We start from the raw sequence: 23,335 nt of genomic DNA on the forward strand, positions 1-23,335 counted from the left end.
TAATACTTTCAACTTTTTTGTTTGGGGGCATACTGCCTAGCTTCTCTGGGTCTCAGTTTTCTCATCTGGAAAATAGGGATAGTGAAATGACCTCATAAGGCAATCATGGGGATTAAGTGAGTTTATACAGATAAAGTGCTTAGAACAGTGCTAAGCACGTGCTAAGAATTATAGGAGCAATTTAAAGATTAACTTTTTATTGTGGAGTAGTTTTGGATTTATAGAAGAGTTTCAAAGAGAGTGCACAGAGTTCCCTGGTACTCCTCCCCCAGCTTCCCCTATCCATAACATGTTAAGTCACCACGTAATCTATTAAAAGTAAGAAGCCAACATGGCCACATCACTTGTAAACAAACCCAACACTTTATTCGGATTTATCGGTTTTTCCTGATGATCTTTTCCTGCTCAGGCTTCCATCCAAGAGACCACATTGCTGTCGGTTGTTACTCTCATTTGTCCCCTCCGACTGTGACACTTTCTCAGATTTCCTTCTTCTGGATGACCGTGACCGTTTCGGGGTGCTGGTCAGGTGTTTTATAGCAAGCTGTTGATCTGGGTTTACACAGATAAGATGGGTTTGGAGGAAGAAGACCACAGAGGTGGAGGGCTTCCTTGTCACATCCTATCAGGGGGTACGTGTTAGCCACTCAGTACCACCCGTGATGTTGACCCTCCTCCCTCGGTTAAGGTGGGGTGTGCTCAGCTTCTCTGGCCACGCTCTGTATCATGAGCTCTAAGTTCAGCCTGTACTCTGTGGGGTGGGGTCTGGGAAGCGGCATGGGGAGAGAGATTAAACTCCACTTCTCCTGGAGAGGGGAGCAGACGCTATTCGGAATTCTTCTGTACAGAATGTCTTCTTTTGTTTATTTATTCAATCATTTATTTATACTAGTATGGACTCTTGTATATTTGGGTTGTAATCCAATACCACACTATTTATTTTATTACTCAAAATGTTCCAGTGTTGGCCACTGAGAGCTCCTTCAGTTGGCTCCTGTGTCCCTTCGACGTGTCCTCATCCATTTATTTATTGTTTTAGTATTTCCTTACTTTCTGGCACTAAAAGATGCCCCAGTCCTAGAATCAGCCATTTCTCTGAGAAGCTCCAGTCCTTTTATTGGAGAATGGGATTTAGGAACCAAGCTCTAGGCACATATGGCTTCCCTCGTAGCTCAATTGGTAAAGAATCCGCCTGCAGTGCAGGAGACCCTGGTTCGATTCCTGGGTCAGGAAGATCCCCTGGAGAATGGATTGGTTACCCACTCCAGTATTCTTGGGCTACCCTGGTGGCTCAGCTGGTAAAGAATCCGCCCGCAATGAGGGAGACCTCATTTTGATCCCTGGGTCAGGAAGATCCCCTGGAGAAGGGATAAGCTACCCACTTCAGTGTTCTGGCCTGGAGAATCCCATGGACTATACAGTCCATGGGGCTGCAAAGAGTTGGACACAACTGAGCGACTTTGGCGTTCACTTTTTCAGGCACATGTGCGTCATTGCTGCTTCAAGGGTCGGCCCTCCGGTTTCTCCCTTCCCCAAACCCTGCTACCCAGTGCCACTGCCATTGTGCGGCCCCCAGCTAGGGCGCTCCATCTCCCAGTCTTTGCGGGGAGCTGGCTGGTCTCTGTCTTTATGCCTAGCCTCTGTTCCAGGGAAGGTTTCGGGAGGGAAACGCTTAGCTGGAGCCAGAGTCAGCCAGTGCTGGGAGCAGCCTCTCCAGGTAAAGAACATTTATCAACAAGCAAATAGTTGGCAAGCCTCAGAGTGCAACCTGGGACAGGAGGGGATCTGGCCGCGCCCAGAGCCACCTCCCGCTCCTGGGCGGTAGGTGTCCGAGGCAGCTCCTTGGGAACATCGCGTGCCCATGTCCCAGGGGCGGGGTCTCTCCTTCCAGAGCCGGCGCCCAGCTGCAACTGGTTTTCCCCACTCATTTCCTCCCTTGTGGCCGCAGCCCTGATCCCCCCTGGGAGAGAGACTCCACGGTGCCCGCCCAGAGCGGTTTCTTCCCTCTGGGCCTTCAGTGTCCTTCCCACCCTCACTCCCACCCCCAGCCTGGGGTGCCCTTCGTCCACCCTGCACCTGCAAAGCTCGGCTACCTCTTACTCATCCTTCAAGTCTCAGCTCAGGCCTCATTTCCTCCAGGAACCCTCCCCCGACCCACTCCCCACCCCCACATACACTCTTCCAGGCTTATCTCTGCTGCTACTCTTATCATGTATTATAATTTATGCAACAAATATTTACTGAGTGTCTGTCTACCGAGTGCCAGGCTCTGAGGATCGGGGGTGAATTTGTCCAGCAATTCAGTGTGCTCAGCTTCCAGCCCCCACCTTAGTCCTTTTGGGTGGGTGCTGTTGTTGCCCTGGTGTTAGGGCGGGAGAAACAAGGCCCAGGGAAGTGAAGTGACTTCCCCCAAGCTCACCAGTGAGTAACTGGCAGAGCCAGAAGTCAAATTCAGGCAGGCTGGTTCCCAAGCCTGAGCTCTTAGCTTTTAGGTTCTTTCTCCCTCCAGACAGACAGCTGTCCTCCCTGGGATTATTTTCTAAAGCAAGAGGCCACTGATAAGCAATTAAGTCAAGATGCGTTCAGCTTCTGATGCATGCCAGCATGGGAATGTTGTTGTTGTTGAGTTGCTAAGTTGTGTCCAACTCTTTGTGACCACATGGACTGTAGCCTGCCAGACTCCTCTGTCCATGGGATTTCCCAGGCAAGAATACTGAAGTGGGTTGCCATTTCCTTCTCCAGGGGATCTTCCCAACCCACATCTCCTGCATTGGCAGGTGGATTCTTTACCACTGAGCCACCAGGGAAATAAGCAGGTGGAAATGGTCAAGTGACTGGGAGGTGACTTTGCATAGGGAGGTCAGGGGACGTCTCTGAGCAGTTGAAACCTGAAGGAGGAGAAGAAACCAGACACTTGAAGATCTGCTCAGAGAATATTCCAGGCACAAGGAGCGGTGGGCCTTGAATTTGAAGACAACATGGAGTGTCTCTGGAGTACAATGAACAAGGGGGAGGAAGCCAAGTGGGGCATTTGCATTTTATTCTGAGAGCAGCAAGGAGCTTCTGGAAGGTTCTAAGAGGGGCGTGCTACAGGCTGATTCACAATTGGTTTGTTTTTTTTTTTTTTTGGATGTGGACTATTTTTTAAGTTTTTACTGAATTTGTTACAGTATTGCTTATTTTGGCTGCAAGCTATGTGGGATCTTAGCTCTTCAACCAGGGATAGAGCCCAGACCCCTTCCATCGGAAGGCAGAGTCCTGACCACTGAACCACAGGGAAGCGTGTGATTCACAGTTTAAACAGTTGCCCTGACCATTGTGCAGGAGGAAGACTGTAAGACAGCAAGAGTGGAGGCAGAAGCTCCTGCAGGAATCAGGATGAGGGGAGCTGGCGGCCCTGGACCAGGGTGGGCGCCTTAGAGGTGGAGGAGGCGGGCAGGAAAGAGAATTGCCACGACCCCAGTCTGTGGTCTCTCCCACGCCATGAGCTTCAAGCGCAGGACTGTCTTGCTGGCCTCCGTGTCCCGAGCCCAGTGCGTGACTCAGTAAGTGTTGGATGGGAAATGCAGTTTGTCTTTCACGGTGGAGGACACCTCAGCTCAGAGGCTGAGGAAGCCTCTCACGTGCATGTCAGGCACAGTCAGCTCTTGGATCGGGTTTCACCACCTGCCCTAGACCCACCTGATTTGGCTGGCGCAGAGGGTGAGACCAAAGAGACAGGAAATGGCTTCCTAATCCGAACATGGGGACAAATACCTGCTGGCCTCATGGAGTTATTGCGAGAATTAAACGAAAGAACATACACAGAAATCTTCAGCGTGGTCTGGGGAAATTTGCTCAGTAAATGCTGTGGAACAGAAAGCTTAGAAAGTGTAGCATTTCAGGTATGTTTCTGCAGTGTCTGATGCACCAAGCCCCATTCCCTCCTGTTTTTAATAAAATAACAGAAAACCATGTAAAAACATCCAAAGACATTTTAAATGCTAGTTCCATTTTATATATATATATATATATATATTCAGCTCCTTGGGTCTTAGTTTGTGGCACTCAGGATCTTAGATCTTTGGTGCTGCCTGTGGGATCCTTAGTCTCGGCATGCCGGGTCTCTTCATTGTGGCCTGCAAACTCTTAGTTGCATCATGTGAGATCTAGGTCCTTGACCAGGGTTTGAACCCAGGCTCCCTGCATTGGGAGTGTGGAGTCTTAATCACTGGACCACGAGGGAAGTCCCCTTAAATGCTATTTTCTATGGAGACTTGAAATTGGGCTTCCCAGGTGGTGCTACTGGTAAAGAACCCACCTGCCAATGCAGGAGACTTAAGGGGCGTGGGTTCCATCCCAGTCCCTGGGTTGGGAAGATCCCCTGGAGAAGGGAATGGCAACCCGCTCCAGTATTCTTGCCTGGACAATTCCAAGGACAGAGGAGGCTGGCAGGCTGCAGTCCATGGGGCAGCACAGAGTTGAACACAACTGAAGTGACTTGGCACACATGGGGACTTGAGAACATACACATAGGACAGGATGTGAGGAACTCACGTGGACCCACCACCCAGATCCAATAAGTGTGATTCTCATCCTGTGGTTAAAGCAAATCCAAGACATCATATCCTTTTCATCTACATGGTGTGTAGAATGTAACTTCAAAGAGAAAGACTTTTGGCAGAAGCACAATACTGTTTCGCCACCTTAAAAAAGAAACGATGGGTGATTCCTCATTACATCATCTATCCAGTGGTGTTAAGTCCCGTCAGTGTCAGACTTTGGGTTTGCTTGTTTGAATGAGGATCCAATTAAAGTCCACAGGTTGGGAATAGAACCGAGTCTTTGAAGTTGCTTTCAATCTGAAGGTTACCTCCCTTTCCCTGTCTCATAATTTATTTGTTGAAAACACTGGGTTATTTATTTTTTGGAGTCAGGATTTTGCAGATTGACTTTTTGTGGTATCTTTGAACTTGTTCCTCTGTCTCCAGTATTTGCTGTAAATGGTAGTTAGAGATGTTCGATCCTGTTAAGAGCTGGGTGTTGTGGTTGTTTTGTTTTTGGTAAGGCCACCTCCTGGGCAGCCTGTGCCCTTCCATCAGGACACACAGCATTGGTCACCACCGATGCATGTTGCCCAAAACCCCCAAAATCAGGGAACAAAATGATGACCCTCTAATTGTATCACTTTCTCTTCAGTTACTAGCTTGATGAAACCAGAAGTTAACAGCTATTTCACAACCAAAAAGAGTCAGTTGAAGGAAGCCATAGATTAAAGGAGATTTAAAAGGCATATCAACCAATCACATGTCAATGTCGTTTGGATCCTAATTTAAACCAATAAATTGTAAAACCAAAATTGACCTCTATGAGACAATATAAATTGAGTGTATAATAATATTAAGGAATTTTTATCAGTTATGTTCAACCTGGTAGTAGTGGTGTTTTAGCAGTTCTTACGGGGACTCCCCTGGAGGTCCAGTGGTTAAGCATCCATCTTCCAATGCTGGGGTTATGGGTTCTCTAGAGGGGAACTAAGATCTCAACTAGAGAGCCTATGCATAAGTAGAGAAGCCTGCACACACACACACACACACACACACACACACACACACACAAAGCGTTCTTACTTATAGACATATAGAAATGCTTACAAATAAAATTATAATATCTGAGATTACCTTCAATAGGGCTAGGTAGAGATGAAAACAGCTGACTAGGGGATTGTTGAAGCTGGTGGTGGGCTTTGTTCTCTCAACTTTTTAGTTTGAAAAGTTCCATATAGAAAAAAACTGAACTAAATTATTTGAAACTGATATTACGCTGTCACTTTTCCGTATCTTTATAATAATATTTTGTGCTATTGTTCAGTTATCGAATAGTTTCTTGGAAACAGTCCCCTGATGTAAGATAGGACCCTAGATAGGCTCACACCTCACTGTGAAGTTCTCTCTTTCCTGACCTCTGCTTGCACCCTGATGTCCTGATTCACATCCCCCTCTAATCCCCCATCTCCATCTTCTTCCCTCCTTGCCTGAGTTCCCAGGGCTCCCAGACAAGCCTCCCCGTCCGGATTCGGCCAGCTCCTTGGAGCAAACGTTGCCTGGAGCTGCCCACTCACTCACGTTATCTGTATTAGTTTCTTGTGGCTGCTGCAACGAATGACCGCAAACTGGATGGTTGAAAGCAACAGAAGTGTATGCTTTCACAGAGGAAGCTTGAAGTCAGAAATCAAGGTGTTAGCAGGACCAGGCTCCCTCCCAAGTCTCCAGGGGACAAGCCTTTCTAGCTTGTGGCATGAAAGCGGAAGCCTTTTCCGCTTCTAGCATGTGGGGGTGGGGGGCGGTATGGCGCGGGGCCGGGGGCGGGCGGGGGGCGCTTCTATCATGTGGGGGGGCGGCAGGGGGGCGGGGGGGGCGGAGGGGGCGGGGGCGGGCGGGGGCGGCGTGGCGGTATGGCGGTGGGGGGGCGGTGCGCTCCAGCATTCTTTGACTTCTGTCTTTGTACCTTTCAGTCTCAGCCTCTGTCTTCATGTGACCTCTGTGACTCCTCTGCTGACTCTTTAAGGACACTTGTGGGTGGATTTAGGGCCCACGTGATAAAACCAGTTAATCTCACCTCAAAATCCTTAACTGTGCCTGCGAAGATCCCTTCTCCAATTAAGGTCACATTCACAGGTCCCTGGGGTTAGGATATGGATATCTCTTTTCGGGGGTCACCATTTAAATGACCACATGGCTTACAAGACCCTGTAGATGAGGCAGCTGAAAACATCAAAGAAGCTTTCTTTTTCAGGTCTCAAAAAATAAATAAATAAATAACCCTCAGGGCAGATGTTTTTGACAAAACTTTTGTTTCACTTTTATATATGTATACATTTTATGTATGTGTATATGTTTGTTGGATTGTGATATAAAATATATTTTTAGATCAAAAAAGTTCACAGGCCACTGTAGTTAAATTACACTGGCAGATAAAAGCACAAATTAACCTTAAAAAAAAAAAAAAAAGAAAGAAAGAAACAAAAAGCAACTTCTTTTTCATACTTCATGACTAAGCCAGAGAGCCTGGCTCCTACCCCCAGAGAACTCCCTCTTTCCCAAGAGAGTCTGGGAATCTCCTCTCTGGTGGGTGCATAGATACAGGGGAATGGACAGAATGACCTATCGCTCACCTCTCCGTTCCTGAGCCTCTCTGAGCAGTAATCTACCAGCTCCCCGCTGCCACACACCCGGGGGGTGGCAGTTGGGGTGACATCAGTTGGGATGGGGATGGGCCCTGGCCTCCAGCTGACGGTATTTTTTTCAGGAACTTCACACCCATCTTCCACCCTGATTATGGCAACTGTTACATCTTCAACTGGGGCATGACGGAGAAGGCCCTCCCTTCAGCCAACCCCGGAACTGAGTTTGGTAAGTCTGTCCCGGAGCCAGAGCCATGAGGTTTTAGATCCTATCATGTGAGGATGAAAGACCAAATTGCCATCAGCCAGGTGGCGCAGTGGTAAAGAACCCACCTGCCCAGTGCAGGAGATGTAGGAGGCTTGTGGGTTCAGTCCCTGGGTTGGGAGGATCCCCTGGAGTAGGAAATGGCAACTCACTCTACTGTTTTGCCTGGAGGATCCCCTGGACAAAGGAGCCTGGTGGGCTACAGTCCATGGGGTGGCAAAGAGTCAGACATGATTGAGCGATCACCAAGCACACACACCATCAGCTGTTGAGGGACAGGACTGAGTTTAGCCAGGGGCCGGCATGCAGAGGAGCAGCGTCTACGGGGTACCCCAGGGCAGGGCCAGGTGCCTTCGCAGCTGTCCGCCAACCCAATGTGCAAAAATCCCTGGGTACTGAGTGACTGGTGCGCCCCTTCTGCTGATGAGCAAAGCGAGGAAGCAGTGGCTGAGAGCACAGGCTTCTGTGACCAGGGGGAGTCCCAGCCCCACCATTTACCCCCGGGTGATGCTGAACCGAGACTTAACTTCCTGAAGCTCTCGTTTCCCCATATTGCACAGAGCAGAGCATATGGTGCAGACCCCATCGCATCATCCTGGCCTAAGGCAGGTAGACCTCAGAGCACAGAGCAAGTGGCCTTGCCCCTGAGCCTGGCAGGCAGCAAACTCACTAAATGCAGATGTTCTAAGACGTTTTAAGTGACTTTCCCATGATCACACAGTTAGCCTGGGGCAGAGCCCTTACTGTCAGCCTCGTTTCTGTGCAGTTCATGAGAGACAGAGAAAAGGTAAACAGAAGTGAGGAAGAGGGAAGCGGTGGATGGCAGAAGCTGCTCTTCTTGGGAGCAGCTGGTGGACTCAGCATGTGCGCCAGGCCTTGGGGAGCAAATCCTTCCTCCCCACCCTTAGGTTCTGAGCTCCCCAGCCATCCAAAGGTAGGTGTCATTCAGCAACTGTCAGAGCTGCTGGTCTAGAGGGGTGTGGGTGGGCTGCCAACACTTCACCCACCCCTGAGCCCCTGAGGACACTGGGCATCACAGAGATGCCAGCTAGCTCACTCTCTAGTGATGACTGATGATTAAGATCAAGGCTACTTCCACTTCCTCATTGAGTGACCTATGACAAGGTCCCTTACTCTCTCTTGGGCTCAGTTTCCTCATCTGTAAAATGGGGACAATAATTGTACCTATCTCATATGCCTCTTATAAGCCTCAGTGAGATCATGTAAATAAAGCCCTGAGCCCAGCACTCAGTATGCAGCAAATGCTCAATAAATGCTAGGCTTCTTGTCCTGCCCAGTCCTTTCTTGCTTGTCTCAGTTGTGTCCAACTCTTTGTGACCCCATGGACAGTAGCTTGCCAGGGTCCCCTGTCCATGGAAACTTCCAGGTAAGAATACTGGAGTGGGTTGCCATTTCCTTCACCTGGGGATCTTCCCAACCCAGGGATCAAACCCACATCTCTTGCATCTCCTGCGTTGGCAGACGGGTTCTTTACCACTGGCACCACCTGGGACACACCCCCTGCCATGATTCATAAAATATTGGGTCTGGTCTCCACCTTCAAGAAGAGAACAGTGGAGTGGGGAAGAAAGACAGATAATAAAAGAAATATTTCAAAAGTGAGACAGGTACTTGGAAGGCGAGTTCCAGCACAAGGAGAGAGTATGACAGAGATCCCGAGACCCAGTCTAGATAGTCAGGGAAGGCTTCTGGAGGAAGTGATACTTGGACTGAGGCCTGAAGGAAGAGCAGGAGTTTCTAGGTGCAAGGTGAGGCTGGAGACAGCATTCCAGAGAGAAGACATCCTGACAAAGGCCCAGCAGTAAGAAGGAGCATGGCAGCTGAGGGGGTGAGCAGAGAGAATGAAGATCCTGGAGACGAGAGGCAAGGCCGCTTGGGCTGCAGCCTTAGATCTACCTGCCCTGTGGAAGAGGCCATGGAGTAGAGATGGGGCAGGCGGAGCCCAGAGTGGAGACCATGCTGGCTCAGACTAGGAAGTGGGCCTCAGAGAAGGCAAGAAGCCCGGGTTTTCGTAAAGTGGAGCCAGCTTCCTGCGTAGACCCAGGCCTTCCCTTGGCTAGTGGGGGCTGGGACCAGTGGGTGGTGGGTCTGCCCTCAGCCTTGGGGAGCCAGCTCAGGCTGCCCTCCGCCCCATCTTCCCCTCAGGCCTAAAACTGATCCTGGACATGGGCCAGGAAGACTATGTCCCCTTCCTCACATCTACGGCCGGTGCCCGGCTGATGCTTCATGAGCAGAGGTCATACCCCTTCATCAAGGAAGAGGGCATCTACGCCATGGCAGGGATGGAGACATCCATCGGGGTGCTCGTGGTATGCCTGCAGGCTGTCTGCCCAGCGCCCACCTCCCGGGGCCTGAGAGGAGGAGCTCCATGCCTCCCCAAGCCCTGGACCTCCCCACCTCCTCACCTTCTGCCTGGAACCCCAGTGGGCCCCACGCTTGGGGGAAGATGAGTGCCCCCCACCCCTGGCCCCTGCTGGGGCGTCAGCCCTCCAGCCCCTCTGAGCATCCCCTAGGCCCGCTTGCTGGATGGGAGGGAGGAACAGAGTGGGGTTCCTAGGGGTGATCAGGGGTCCCCACAAACAACCTCTCCCACAGGACAAGCTGCAGCGCAAGGGCGAGCCCTACAGCCAGTGCACAAAGAACGGCTCTGACGTCCCCATCCAAAACCTCTACAGCAGCTACAACACGACCTACTCTATCCAGGTGGGACAGCAGTGGCCTGAGGCCTGAGGTATCTGGGAAAGCTGGTCCCAGCAAGGCTGGCTCTGCTGGGTCTTTGGGACCACAGGGTTCCCTGGAGGCTAGGGAGCCAGTCTAGTCCTGGTTCTCACCAGGGCCTGGGGCTGGCCACTTCTTGTCCTTGGTTGGCAGGTGTGGCCTTGGGGGTCTTGCTCTGGGGTTTCCCAAAAAGAACTCTTGTGTGTACTAAGGATTTACATGGATTAAACCATCATTTGATCCTTTCAGTACCCATATGAGGCAATAATATTCTAACAATAATTATTAATTATTGTTAGTATATATTAATATGGTATTAACAGCATTTATTGTATATGCTATTTATTATACTTGGAGAAGGCGGTGGCACCCCACTCCAGTACTCTTGCCTGGAAAATCCCATGGACGGAGGAGCCTGGTAGGCTGCAGTCCATGGGGTCGCAAAGAGTCAGACACGACTGAGCGACTTCACTTTCACTTTTCACTTTCCTGCATTGAAGAAGGCAATGGCAACCCACTCTAGTGTTCTTGCCTGGAGAATCCCAGGGATGGGGAAGCCTGGTGGGCTGCCGTCTATGGGGTCACACAGAGTCAGACACAACTGAAGTGACTTAGCAGCAGCAGCAGCAGCATTTATTATACTATACCATTATTATTATAATATACTAATAACAGCAGGGTTATCATGTGCTATCACTGTTCCATGTGCTTTACATATATATATATTTTACATATGTATATCCTATATATACATTATATATATATATAAATAATTTAATCCTCATAACAATACCAAGATGTAGACGCTATTATTAAGAATGAGGAAATTGGGGTTTATAGACCCTAGTCCAAATGCCTCATCAGTGTTCCCTAAGTCCCTCTTTGTATCTGGCCTTAATCCCCTCTGCTGCAGCTGGGGCTTACTTACCTCTTATCCTGATCTCCAAGGTCAGCCCACAAGGCCTGGCCTCAGACCTGGCCCCAGAGGAGAGGACAGACTGACTTTTTGCAAAGGTGACCAAAGTGACCGCTCACAGTGACACTTTTCTCTCCCAGTCCAGTCTGCCTTGGTGGATGAGGACACAGGATGGCTGGGGGGCAGCCCAGTGCCTGGCTCCGTGTCTGAGAGCCCCAAGCAGGGTGTGGTTTTCCTTTCATCTTAGTCATGGAAATCCACCATCCCCGCTGCCCACTCTATCCAGCTGACCCCAGGCACCGCTCGCTCTGACCCTCCTGTCTTGGGGAGCTTCTGCCTGCGATGGAGAGCTTGAGGAGGCTTCAAGCCTCTGGAGGGACAGATGGACAGACAAGGCAGCCGGGGGTGTGGGGGCTGGTGGGAACACAGAGAAGGAGGCCACAAAGGCATCGGGCCCCAGCCCTGGAAACCCCATTCCAGAGAAACCTCAGGTCTCGTTTTGTCCAGTGCCATCACCAGTCTGGACAGAGACCTTGGCAAAGCCCCAGGCCCTGGTCGGGCGCTCTGCCTGCCAGCCCTGGGCCTGCCCTAGCCCACCCTGGAGAGGGCCCCTACCTTCCAGGTAAGACAGTGAGGTCTGGGTGAATGTCGGACACTTGGCCCAGAGCTCCCTGCTGACCCACTGCCCCCGATCTCACCCCAGACCCCCTCCTCCCGCCATTTCAGCTGCCACCCACCCCCCTGCCCACCCCTACTTCCTCCCACAAGGAACCTGCAGGTTCACAGGGGAGAACGGCGCACCAGATGTGATGGCCTGGAAAGCAGCAGGCAGGAGAGCGGGGGAGAGGGTGCGAGCTCCTTGGCAAGGGTGGGAGCAGGAAGCCCGCCAGAGGTGGACTTGGGAAGCCGGGCAGGAGAGCCGTGATGGGCGGCTGCTTCCATTCTCCAAGTGCCCAACAGCATGCTGACCCCCCTGCCTTAGACAGAGGAGCAACAGGAATAAACTGAGGCTCAGAGGGGAGGGCTGGCCTTGGAACACGTAGCTCGTTTCTGAGTGGACTGAAACCAGGTCTGACCTGAAAACCCAGAAATTATAGATTCATCTCATCCAGCCTAGAGGGGACTGGTCCACTCCCCCGCTTCCCTCACTCTCCACCAGGGGACATTCCAAAGAAGGTCACTTCCTCTCCTTTGCACTGAGGACTCGGATCACCCTTCTCACCTTCCCTGAGGGTTTCCCTCCAAGATGAAGGAGCATAGAGCGAGCTTGCTTGCTTTCTCTTCTGGGTCCTTCCATGTAAATGGCTTGGAAGGCTGCTGGCAGCCTTGTAACAAGAGCTTTCTTAAGAGTTAGCCTTTTTTTGTTGTCGAGGGGAGACGGTGGACACATTTGGGATCTTAGTTCCCTGACCAGGGATCAAACCCACGCCCCCTGCTGTGAAATCATGGAGTCCTAACCATTGAGGGAAGTCCCTGAGAGATAGCTTTAGGGTTGGAACAAGCCTCCTCTCCGTGTGTCATCTGTGGGGCCAGCCTCAGAGAGCCGGGTTCTGGCTTGAGTCCTTCTGTGGGGACAGAGGCAAGGAAGGACAGCCGCCTCCCACCTCAGGGGGCAGCGGGGAGGAAGCTTAGTCACCTCGCCACCCTCCTCCACGGGAGGGGCGCCTCCTCGGCTCCCCCAGCCCCCGGCCTGGGCATCCAGCCCCCTGGGCCCCGTCCCTCTGGGCCCCATCCCTCTGGGTGGAGGTGGGGACATCGCCTTCACTTCTGCCCCCTCTCTGCCCCTTCCCACCCCCCCGGCCTGGGCATCCAGCCCCCTGGGCCCTGTCCCCCTGGGTGGAGGTGGGGACATCGCCTTCATTTCTGCCCCCTCTCTGCCCCTTCCCACCCCCCCGGCCTGGGCATCCAGCTCCCTGGGCCCTGTCCCCCTGGGTGGAGGTGGGGACATCGCCTTCACTTCTGCCCCCTCTCTGCCCCTTCCCACCCTCCTGGCCTGGGCATCCAGCGCCCTGGGCCCCGTCCCCCTGGGCGGAGGTGGGGACATCGCCTTCACTTCTGCCCCCTCTCTGCCCCTTCCTACCCCCCCGGCCTGGGCATCCAGCCCCCTGGGCCCTGTCCCCCTGGGCGGAGGTGGGGACATCACCTTCACTTCTGCCCCCTCTCTGCCTCTTCCCACCCTCCCGGCCTGGGCATCCAGGCCCTGGGCCCCGTCCCCCTGGGCGGAGGTGGGGACATCGCCTTCACTTCTGCCCCCTCTCTGCCCCTTCCCACCCTCCCGGCCTGGGCATCCAGCCCCCTGGGCCCCGTCCCCCTGGGCCCCGTCCCCCTGGGCGGAGGTGGGGACATCGCCTTCACTTCTGCCCCCTCTCTGCCCCCTTCCTACCCCCCCAGCCTGGGCATCCAGCCCCCTGGGCCCCGACCCCCTGGGCCCCGTCCCCCTGGGCCCCTTCCCCCTGGGCCCCGTCCCCCTGGGTGGAGGTGGGGATGTCGCCTTCACTTCTGCCCCCTCTCTGCCCCTTCCCACCCTCCCGGCCTGGGCATCCAGCCCCCTGGACCCCGTCCCCCTGGGCCCCTTCCCCCTGGGCCCCGTCCCCCTGGGTGGAGGTGGGGACATCACCTTCACTTCTGCCCCCTCTCTGCCCCTTCCCACCCTCCCGGCCTGGGCATCCAGCCCCCTGGGCCCTGTCCCCCTGGGTGGAGGTGGGGACGTCGCCTTCACGTCTGCCCCCTCTCTGCCCCTTCCCACCCTCAAGGCCTGGGCATCCAGCCCCCTGGGCCCTGTCCCCCTGGGCTGAGGTGGGGACGTCGCCCTCACGTCTGCCCCCTCTCTGCCCCTTCCCACCCTCAAGGCCTGGGCATCCAGACCCCTGGGCCCTGTCCCCCTGGGCGGAGGTGGGGACGTCGCCCTCACGTCTGCCCCCTCTCTGCCCCTTCCCACCCTCAAGGCCTGGGCATCCAGCCCCCTGGGCCCTGTCCCCCTGGGCGGAGGTGGGGACATCACCTTCACTTCTGCCCCCTCTCTGCCCCTTCCCACGCCCCCAGCCTGGGCATCCAGCCCCCTGGGCCCCGTCCCTCTGGGCCCCATCCCCCTGGGTGGAGGTGGGGACGTCGCCTTCACGTCTGCCCTCTCTCTGCCCCTTCCTACCCCCCAGGCCTGGGCATCCAGCCCCCTGGGCCCCGTCCCCCTGGGTGGAGGTGGGGACATCGCCCTCACGTCTGCCCCCTCTCTGCCGCTTCCCACCCCCCAGGCCTGGGCATCCAGCCCCCTGGGCCCCGTCCCCCTGGGCCCTGTCCCCCTGGGTGGAGGTGGGGACGTCGCCTTCACGTCTGCCCTCTCTCTGCCCCTTCCTACCCCCCAGGCCTGGGCATCCAGCCCCCTGGGCCCCGTCCCCCTGGGCCCCATCCCCCTGGGCCCTGTCCCCCTGGGTGGAGGTGGGGACATCGCCCTCACGTCTGCCCCCTCTCTGCCGCTTCCCACCCCCCAGGCCTGCATTCGTTCCTGCTTCCAAGAGCACATGATTCGGGAATGTGGTTGTGGCCACTACCTGTACCCGCTGCCGGACAAGAAGAAATACTGCAACAACCAGGAGTTCCCGGACTGGGGTGAGTGGGGAGCCCCCCGGGGACTGGCCCCCCAGCCCGCTGGGCCTCTGCCCACAAAAGGCTGTGACTGCAAGTGGGGCTGGGGGGCTCCATGAGTCCTCACCGTCCACGGCCCCTCTCGCCCTGGTTCTACCCACCCACAGCTCCCCGATGCCTTCAAGTGTAGGCATGAAACATGTACATTCGGGAGAGAGTTTGTCCTTGAGACCTGAAGTCACCAGAAGGGGAGCCCCTACTGGCTCACACAGGGCCAATGTCATCCAAACACCAATGGATGTTTTCAGTGGCAGAGGGAGTCCTACCACCTCTTAAAACTAACAACATGTATGGACAGGAGGGGAGAACTTTATCCCTTCCAATACCCATCCCTCCCCACGTGACCCGCTGGCCCTAGCCTGCCCCCGCCAGGCTCAAGGGTGACAGGTGGAGGGAAAGCTGCTCTGATCCTCCTGGGCTGGGGCTGGGGTGCTGGGGAGGGGGTCCCTCTGGCCAGGCTGGGGCCAAATGGCTGGAAAGGGGGCACCTAGGGTGGGTGATTTTCTGTGACAAGGGGAGTTTGGATCGAGACAACGCTCCCCACTCAACCACAGGCCTTGGGTGGCTCAGGGCCAGGAGATCAGAGGGTGGCCAGGGGCTCAAAGCAGAAAACCTGGCTCAAAATCTCTCCCCCCACCCCTCCCACCCAGCCCATTGCTACTCGGCCCTGCGCATCAGCATGGCACAGAGGGAGACCTGCATCTACGCCTGTAAGGAGTCCTGCAAGTGAGTCCACCAAGACGGGATGGGCGGGGGCGGGTGTGGGGGGTGCAGCGGGCGGGCACAGTGACAATGGGCTGCCGTCTGTCTTCCAGTGACACTCAGTACAAGATGACCATCTCCATGGCCGTCTGGCCTTCCGAGGCCTCCGAGGTGAGTCAGGGGGGCGGCCAAGCTCCTGGCCACCCAGCTTCGGATGGGAGGCAGATGTGGCCGGCGGTCTGCAGGCTGTTGGGAACCTCTCCTCCACTCCCGCCCCGCCTCCTTCCACCCGTGTCCCCCAAGGACTGTGCGGGGGACACGGCAGTGAATGGGACAGACCGTCCTTTGCGCAGGTCTGGGGAGGACCTGGGCGGAGGGAACAGCAAGTGCAAGGGCCTGCGGTGGGAAAGAACTGAAGCAGGGAGGCCGGGCCTATGGGGAAGAGCCTGGAGACCCAGTGCCTTTCCCTTTCTCCCTGTGTGCACACACAGTCCCCGGGGCTGTGGTCTGCCTCCCACGGGTAGCAGGGCCCATGCCTGGGAGGGGATGCTGCAGGCACCGTTGTTCTCAGCTGCCGTTTTGGGTTCCAGGACTGGATTTTCCACGTCTTGTCTCAGGAGCGGGACCAAAGCAGCAATATCACCTTGAGCAGGTGAGCTCAGAGTCTGGACTGGCCAGGGAGGGCAGGAAAGAGGAGAAACCAGAGCCTTGCGGGAGGGGCTTGGACACAGGGCAGCTGCTCAGACACCTTCTCACACTGGTCAGATCCAGAAACAAGCCTGGAGCAGGAAGTACTGGGAGTGAGAGAGAGGCCAGCCAGGGGGGCTCAGAGCCTACCATTTCCTAAAGGACAACCTGTTCATTTCCATCCATCCCTCTGGTCCTTTCATTCTTGAACCTGTCCACCCATATATCCATCATCCATCCTTCCAATCGTCTCCCCATCCATCTGTCCACTCTCATCCATCCATCCATTTACCCTCCATCATCCATCCTTCCATTCTCCCACTCATCGATCCACCCACCCAACCTCCATCCATTCATGCATCTTTCCATCCATTCAACACAACCAGGCATGGAGCACAAGAAAGACAGGAACTTTCATTCTATCTGGAACTTCGAGTCTAGAGGACAGAAATACATGAACAGGGCTTTGGTGGTGGGAGTCTGCACAGTACCCTTTCTCAGGGAGCCCAGCAGAGAAGGAGGCCCCTTTTTCCTGAGAGATAAGGGAGATCTCTATAGGGAGGTGACCCTTGAGCTAATCCCCTAAGGAGGAGTAGTAACTGTTTAGACAAATAGGAAGAGGCGCTGATGTCCTGGCAGAAGGCTGGAGTATGAGAGAGAATAACCTTTCTGAGGACCATCAGGTGTAAGGGGAAAGCCCTCTTGGCCACACTTCCCTGCCCCGGGTCCCCTGACAGCAGGCCAAGGCCTAGGACTCTATGTCAAGTCTACTGTACTGGGAGTGGGTGAGGGGAGCCCAGAGCTGATCCTTAGCACTGTCTTGGCCCCCAGGTCCTGGTTCAGAAAGGGGTGCATGGAATGGGTGCTGGGAAGAGATGCCTTTTGTGGCCCCAAGGCCTAGAGTGGCCCTTCCTGGTTCTTGTTTGGACTCTCCACTCCTGGGAGTGGGCACATGGGAAGCTTGAGCCAGAGGAGGGTACCTTTCCTCTCTCTCTCTGTGTGTGTGTGTGTGTGTGTGTGTGTGTGTGTGTGTGTGTGTGTGTGTGTGTATTGGGGAGAGGGCACCAGTTCCCTTTGCTGCCTCCTGCAGGAAGGGGATTGTCAAGCTCAATATCTACTTCCAAGAATTCAACTATCGCACCATTGAAGAGTCAGCAGCCAATAACGTGAGTCTGGGGGGCTCCTGACACCTCAGCCCTGCCTTCTGCCCCTCCACCCTGCAGCCTGAGGGTGGGGAGGATCCAGAGCCCAGCGGAGGAATTAGGAAGGTCCCTTGTTGTTTGCATCACCAACTCAATAGACCTGGGTTTGGGTGGACTCCGGGAGTTGGTGATAGACAGGGAGGCCTGGCGTGCTGTGGTTCATGGGGTCGCGAAGATTCAGACACAACTGAGCAACTGAACTGAACTGAACTCATTGTTTATGGGTTTCCCTGGTGGCTCAGATGGTAAAGCGTCTGCCTGCAATGCAAGAGACCTGGGTTTGATCCCTGGGTCTGGAAGATCCCCTGGAGAAGGAACTGGCAACCCACTCCAGTATTCTTGCTTGGAAAATCCCATGGACAGAGGAGCCTGGCAAGCTACGGTCAATGGGGTCACAAAGAGTCGGGCACGACTGAGATTAACACTTGCTTACTTGTTGTTTAGTTGCTCAGTCGTGTTCAACTTTTTTGCAACCCGGTGGACTGGGACGCAATACTGGCAGGCGGATTCTTTACTGCTGAGCCACCAGGGAAGCAGGAAGGTCCCATAGGCACTCCCCGATTACTTCCCTGGGCTGAGATGATCACCTCTTCTCCCCTTCCGGCCACCAACTCACCTCACAGGAAGCCGGAGGTTGGGCTTGAGGCAGAGATCTGTGGCCAGGCCCTCACCCCCTGCTCCCTGCAGATCGTCTGGCTGCTCTCAAACCTGGGCGGACAGTTTGGCTTCTGGATGGGGGGCTCGGTGCTCTGCCTCATTGAGTTCGGGGAGATCATCATCGACTTCGTGTGGATCACCATCATCAAGCTGGTGGCCCTCGCCCAGAGTGTGCGGCAGAAGCGGGCCCAGGCTCGCTACGACGGCCCGCCGCCCACTGTGGCCGAGCTGGTGGAGGCCCACACCAACTTTGGCTTCCAGCCAGACTCGGCCATGCCCGGCCCTGACGCGGGGGCCTACCGCCGTGAGCAGAACCCGCCCATCCCGGGCACACCACCCCCCAACTATGATTCCCTGCGCCTGCAGCCGCTGGACGTCATTGAGTCTGACAGCGAGGGGGATGCCATCTAGAGCCTGCCCTGCCCCTCCCGGCAGGCCAAGAATTTGGACCTGAGCAGCTGAGACATTGCCCAAGGCCAGGGTCCAGGTCCCTCTACAGAGAGGCTGGCAGCTCTTGGCCAGCCCCAGGCTGAGGGCTCCAAGGGGTCACGGTGCTGGTATGGATATGGGAACTGTGTTCCTGCCCACACCCCCAACCTGACCTGACCCTTGGCCTGGGGTCCGAGACCCAAAGCACCGTCCCCTGGAGCCAGGCTACTTCTCTCCCAGCGCCAGTCACCATCTGCCCCAAAGTTGAAGGCAGGTGGGCACACTGTGCCCTCTGACCCCAGAAGGAGCCTTCTTTTCCTTCCTGCCTCGGCTGACCTAGTGAATGGGTTGAGTGAGGGCAGAGTTGCTGGAGAGCAGGCATCAGGGTCCTGCCAGGTGGCACATGTTTTGTTCTGGAAAATAAAAGTGGAAAACATAGAGTCTAGTTTTCTTCTTTGTCCGGCTGAGCATCCAGAGCGCCCTGATACATCTCTGGGGGGCAGAAGGGCATCAGTGCTGACTTGAGAGCACAGACATGGCCAAGGAGAGGCCCAAGCTGGTGATTAAGTTTCCTTCAAGTTGTTCCTGAAAGACAACTTGACCCTGAAAGACAAGTTGTCCCTGAAAGCCACAACAGTAGCTTTAAGTGGCTTTATGCCTTTTTCAATGTTGTCCAACTTATTTCTTTGGGTTTCCAGAACCAAGAGAGCAAGGGAAGGAGGTAAGGTGGGATAAATTCTTAAAACTGGCTTAAGCACAAGCGTCTCCAGCAGCTCAAATGATGTCTGTTCTCTCTGCCTTCCCAGGCAGGCTCACCTTACATTATAGCAGCAAAGGGCCATTTGCAACTGCAAACTCACATCTCCAGCTTAGCAAACCCAGCTAGGAGAGAGCCTCTCTTTCCCAATTGTCTCAGCAAGCTCCTAGGCTGACTCTCATTGGTCACTGAGTCACATGCCTGCCTCTGAACCAATCAGTGCGTCCCGTTGGTAGGCTGCCGGAATTGATCAGACCCTGCCCATACCTAAGGCCCCTTGGCCCCTCCGCAGAATCACATGGTCTGAGGGTGATGGGGACATGGTTCCTAGGGGCTCCAGAGAAAATAAGTAAAATTGGAACTTTAAAAAAAAAATATTTACTTACTTTTGGCTGCCTGGGTCTTTGCTGTGCACACAGGCTTGCTCTAGTTTTGGCAAGCAGGGGCTACTCATTATGGTGCATGGGCTTCTCATTGCAGTGGCTTCTCTTGCTGTGGAGCATGGGCTCTAGGGCGAGCAGGCTTCAGCAGTTGCAGCTCGAGGGCTCCAGAGCACAGGCAGTGTAGTTGTGGTGCACTAGCTTAACTACCCTGTGGTGTGTGGGATCTTCCCGGACCAGGGATCACACTGGTGTCCCTGCATTACAAGCAGATTCTTAAACAATGAACCACCAGAGAAGCCCAAAACTGGAACTTTAGATAGGGAAATTAACTTTTTAGTAGATATCCATGTAATATTGAGGGCATATTGTACTAATATAATCAAGAAAACAACCCAGTCAATCTTAAAGGAAGTCAACCCTGAATACTTATTGGAAGGACTGATGCTGAATCTCCAATATCTTGGCCTCCTGATGCAAACAGACGACTCACTGGGAAACACTCTGATTCTGGGAAAGATTGCAGGCAAAAGGAGAAGAGGGTGGCAGAGGATGAGATGGTTGGATAGCATCACCAATTCACTGGACATGAACTTGAGCAAACTCTGGGAGATATGGACAGGGAGGCCTGGCATGCTGCAATCCAGGGGGTTGCAAAGAGTCGGACATGCCTTAGCAGCTGAGCAACAACAACATTATACTAATAAATCATTGTTTTTCTGAAATTCAAATTTAACTGAGCTTCCTGTGTTTTTCATTGCTAAAGATGGCAACCCATAGCCTGGTGGGCTACAGCCCATTGGATCGCTAAAGAGTCAGACATGACTTAGCAACTAAACAACAACATGGCAATACTATCGGCCTCCCAGAGAGGAAACAGGAGGCATTATCAACGAAGAATGGGATCTGGCAGCTGCAGACAGTTGACCACTGCAGGGCCCTGCTGTCACCTGCCAGCCCTGGTGGTGAATAAGTGCTGGCTTCAGAGTCTGGGACCAGGGTGTCCCCACCCTGCTGGCCTAGAACACCTGAGTCCTTGGCCTGAAAGGCAAGCTGTGCTCCCTTTCAGTGCCCATTCAATGGCACATGTTGACGAGGGCGGCACCACTCCAGCCAAAGGCAGCATTGCTAAGGACTGAGAGGGGCGAGTCTGGGGGAAGCCAGGTTTCCCAGCTCAGAGCCAGACCGAGTCTGCAGGCTGGAGTCAACAATTCTTGATAATTATCACACTTACTACCATGACTAGGGCTGTTATTATTAGCAGTGGTAGTTGTCACCACACTCACTATTATTTGTTATTGTCTTTAAACAATGACTGTATTGTATCAAACACTTACCGCATGCCAGGCACCAGGCCAAGTGTATACTCTGTAAGTCTTATTCCATTGAATTCTCATAACCACTGAGAAATATGATCATCCCATTTTACAAGTAAATAAATTGAGGCTTGGGGAGGTAAGGTACTAGACTAGATTGCTGTTACCGTAAGTGACGAGGGCAAGACTCCAGCCTCATCCTCTTGCTGCCGTAAGAATACCAGTGATGATTAGAATAGCAGTTCCTCAGAGGAGCCCAGGGCTTTCATATTTATTATCTCATCTGAGGCTATGGGGCAAAGCAATGATTATTATCTAACTCTTTTTACCAGTCTTTTGGTCACAAGTTAATTTGAATTTGAGTTAAAAAGGGAATTCATCGTTTCTTTAATTAAAGTCCAGGGATTGCAGGCAAGGCTGTATCCAGGGGTTCAGCTCAATCTAGTGATTTCTCTAGCTGCTGGCTTTATTATCGTCTGTGTTGACACCTGTCTTACATACTTTCTCTCCATGAGCTTTTCTTTCCCTTTTAGTCCCAGAATCCATTCCCTCAGCTCAGCAACACAATAGGAAGAAAACTTCCTAGCAAAAATTTTGAGAATGAGGCTCATTTGGATCAGCCTGGGCCACATGCTAATCCTGAACCAATCACTGTGACTGAGGATGGGAGATGCTGCCCAGCCTGCCCGGGGCGGGTCTATGGCAGATAGCCCCTTACAGACTCCGGTGAAAGGTTTTGCTCAGAGACACGTGGAAGCAGGAGTGGGAGGAGCTTCCAGCCCCCAGGGCTGCTTATAGACGGGAGAAAAGGACCAGGCTGATGTGGGCCTTAGTTGCTATTCTCCCCTGGGGAGTACTGAGAGCTGGCGTAAAGATGGATGATGGTCCCACCTCTGAGAGCAGGTCTGAGTCAGGCAGATGGTCATTACTCTCCCCTCCGGATCTAGAGGGGAGAAGGGGTATCCTATTCTACCCTAGGGACTTATCAGAGCCTGAAAAATTAGCAGTTCCAAAATTGCCCAGGAATGGCGCTCTGTCATTCCCACCACTATCTTGAGTGGGAAGGTAAATTACAGGTGCTGGAGGACTATGAAGGTAGCATCTACTATACACCTACCATCTGCTGTTAAGTGTTAGTTAGTCCCTCAGTCGTGTCTCTTTGGGACCCCATGGACTGCAGCCCACCAGGCTCCTCTGTCCATGAAATTCTTTAGGCAAGAATTCTGGAGTGGGTTGCCATTCCCTTCTCCAGAGGATCTTCCCCACCTAGGCATCCAACCCCAGTCTCCCACATTGCAGGCAGATTCTTTACTTCTGAGCCACCAGGGAAGCTGTTCATCTCATCTCATCTCATCTCAAGCACCCTTCAAATAACCCTATGAGTTAGGTACCATGATGACTCTTGGTTTCCAGATTTGGAAACAAGGCTCAGAGAGGTGAATGACTTTCCCAGGGTCACACAGCTGGACGGTAGCAAAGCTGGAATCAAGCCTGAGCCTGTCTTAGTGGCACTCACCGACACTGGCAGAGGTCACTGCAAAGAGGTTTCCACTTCAAAGCAGCATTTTCCACCTTCCAGGTCTCCAGCTCCCATTTTGAGGGAGGAGCCAAGCTTGATCCCTGCCATGGATGGCTGTGATCCACCACGTGAGAAACCAAAATATTTTTCTTGGTGCAAGTTTGCAGCTAATGCTCTTTCAGGGCCAGCCAAACTGTTTCCAAAGGTATGGGGAACAGAAGGTGTGTGAATTCCCTGGGAGACAGAACCAGAGGGAGACACGGCCCTCACAGCCCGGTGGGGCTGTTTCAGAGGCTGAGGTCACAGTGGTGCCCCTCCCAGGGGGCTGGCACGGGCAGGCTGACCTGGGTGGGATTAGGTGGAGCCAATGCTTCTGGGCTCCCAACCCTGCACATGGCCACTGAGTGACTCTGGGCAAGCCCCTTAGATCTCTCCAAGCCTCAGTTCCTTTGTTTGTGAAATATTCCCAGGCTCCATGTTCCAGGAATGTGAGGCAATGGGTAGGAGACAAGGAAAGCCCACCCAGGCTTAGAACACGGTGCAGTTCAATTCAAAAGGAGCCTGTGAGGGACTCGGCTGCCTGCCCTTCTCCCAATTTTCAGGCGGCAAGAAATCCTGCATGGTCTAAGCCAGGGTTTCTCTACCAGAGGTGGTTTTGCCTCCTGGACCATGTCTGGAGACACTGTTGGTTGTCACAACTCGGGCATCCAGTGGGTGGAGGCCAGTGATGCTACTCAACATCCCACAGTGCACAGGACACCCCACGACAGAGCTGTCCAGCCTGGCGGACGTCAGTCCTGCTCCTGTGCTCCCAGCCTCGCTTGCAGCTGGGGAGACGGCTGGCGAGCCAACATGGTCATGAGGCCTTGGAGGAAGTCACGGGTGGGGCTCTGGGAAGGCCTTTGCTTCCCCAGTGGAAGGGATGGAACTGCTGCTCGGCCACCCCCTCTCTGGCTCCTTCCTCT

The 23,335-nt window shown here is 53.9% G+C and overlaps 1 protein-coding gene across 2 annotated transcripts in view; it reads left to right on the top strand.

Moving 5' to 3' along the window:
* The window catches only part of SCNN1B (sodium channel epithelial 1 beta subunit), a 75,520-nt gene extending 56,682 nt beyond the window's left edge, over positions 1-18,838 (top strand). For both annotated transcript variants that reach the window (XM_018040979.1, XM_018040980.1), the window contains exons 5-13: positions 7,288-7,391; positions 9,594-9,757; positions 10,044-10,151; positions 14,568-14,685; positions 15,372-15,447; positions 15,537-15,594; positions 16,014-16,075; positions 17,201-17,276; positions 18,000-18,838. In XM_018040979.1, the coding sequence (XP_017896468.1) occupies positions 7,288-7,391; positions 9,594-9,757; positions 10,044-10,151; positions 14,568-14,685; positions 15,372-15,447; positions 15,537-15,594; positions 16,014-16,075; positions 17,201-17,276; positions 18,000-18,380 (1,147 nt within the window). In that variant the 3' untranslated portion in view covers positions 18,381-18,838. The remainder of the gene's footprint in view (positions 1-7,287; positions 7,392-9,593; positions 9,758-10,043; positions 10,152-14,567; positions 14,686-15,371; positions 15,448-15,536; positions 15,595-16,013; positions 16,076-17,200; positions 17,277-17,999) is intronic.

The sequence above is a fragment of the Capra hircus genome, chromosome 25 (assembly GCF_001704415.2).
Source record: "Capra hircus breed San Clemente chromosome 25, ASM170441v1, whole genome shotgun sequence".
Classification (NCBI taxonomy): Eukaryota; Metazoa; Chordata; class Mammalia; order Artiodactyla; family Bovidae; genus Capra; species Capra hircus.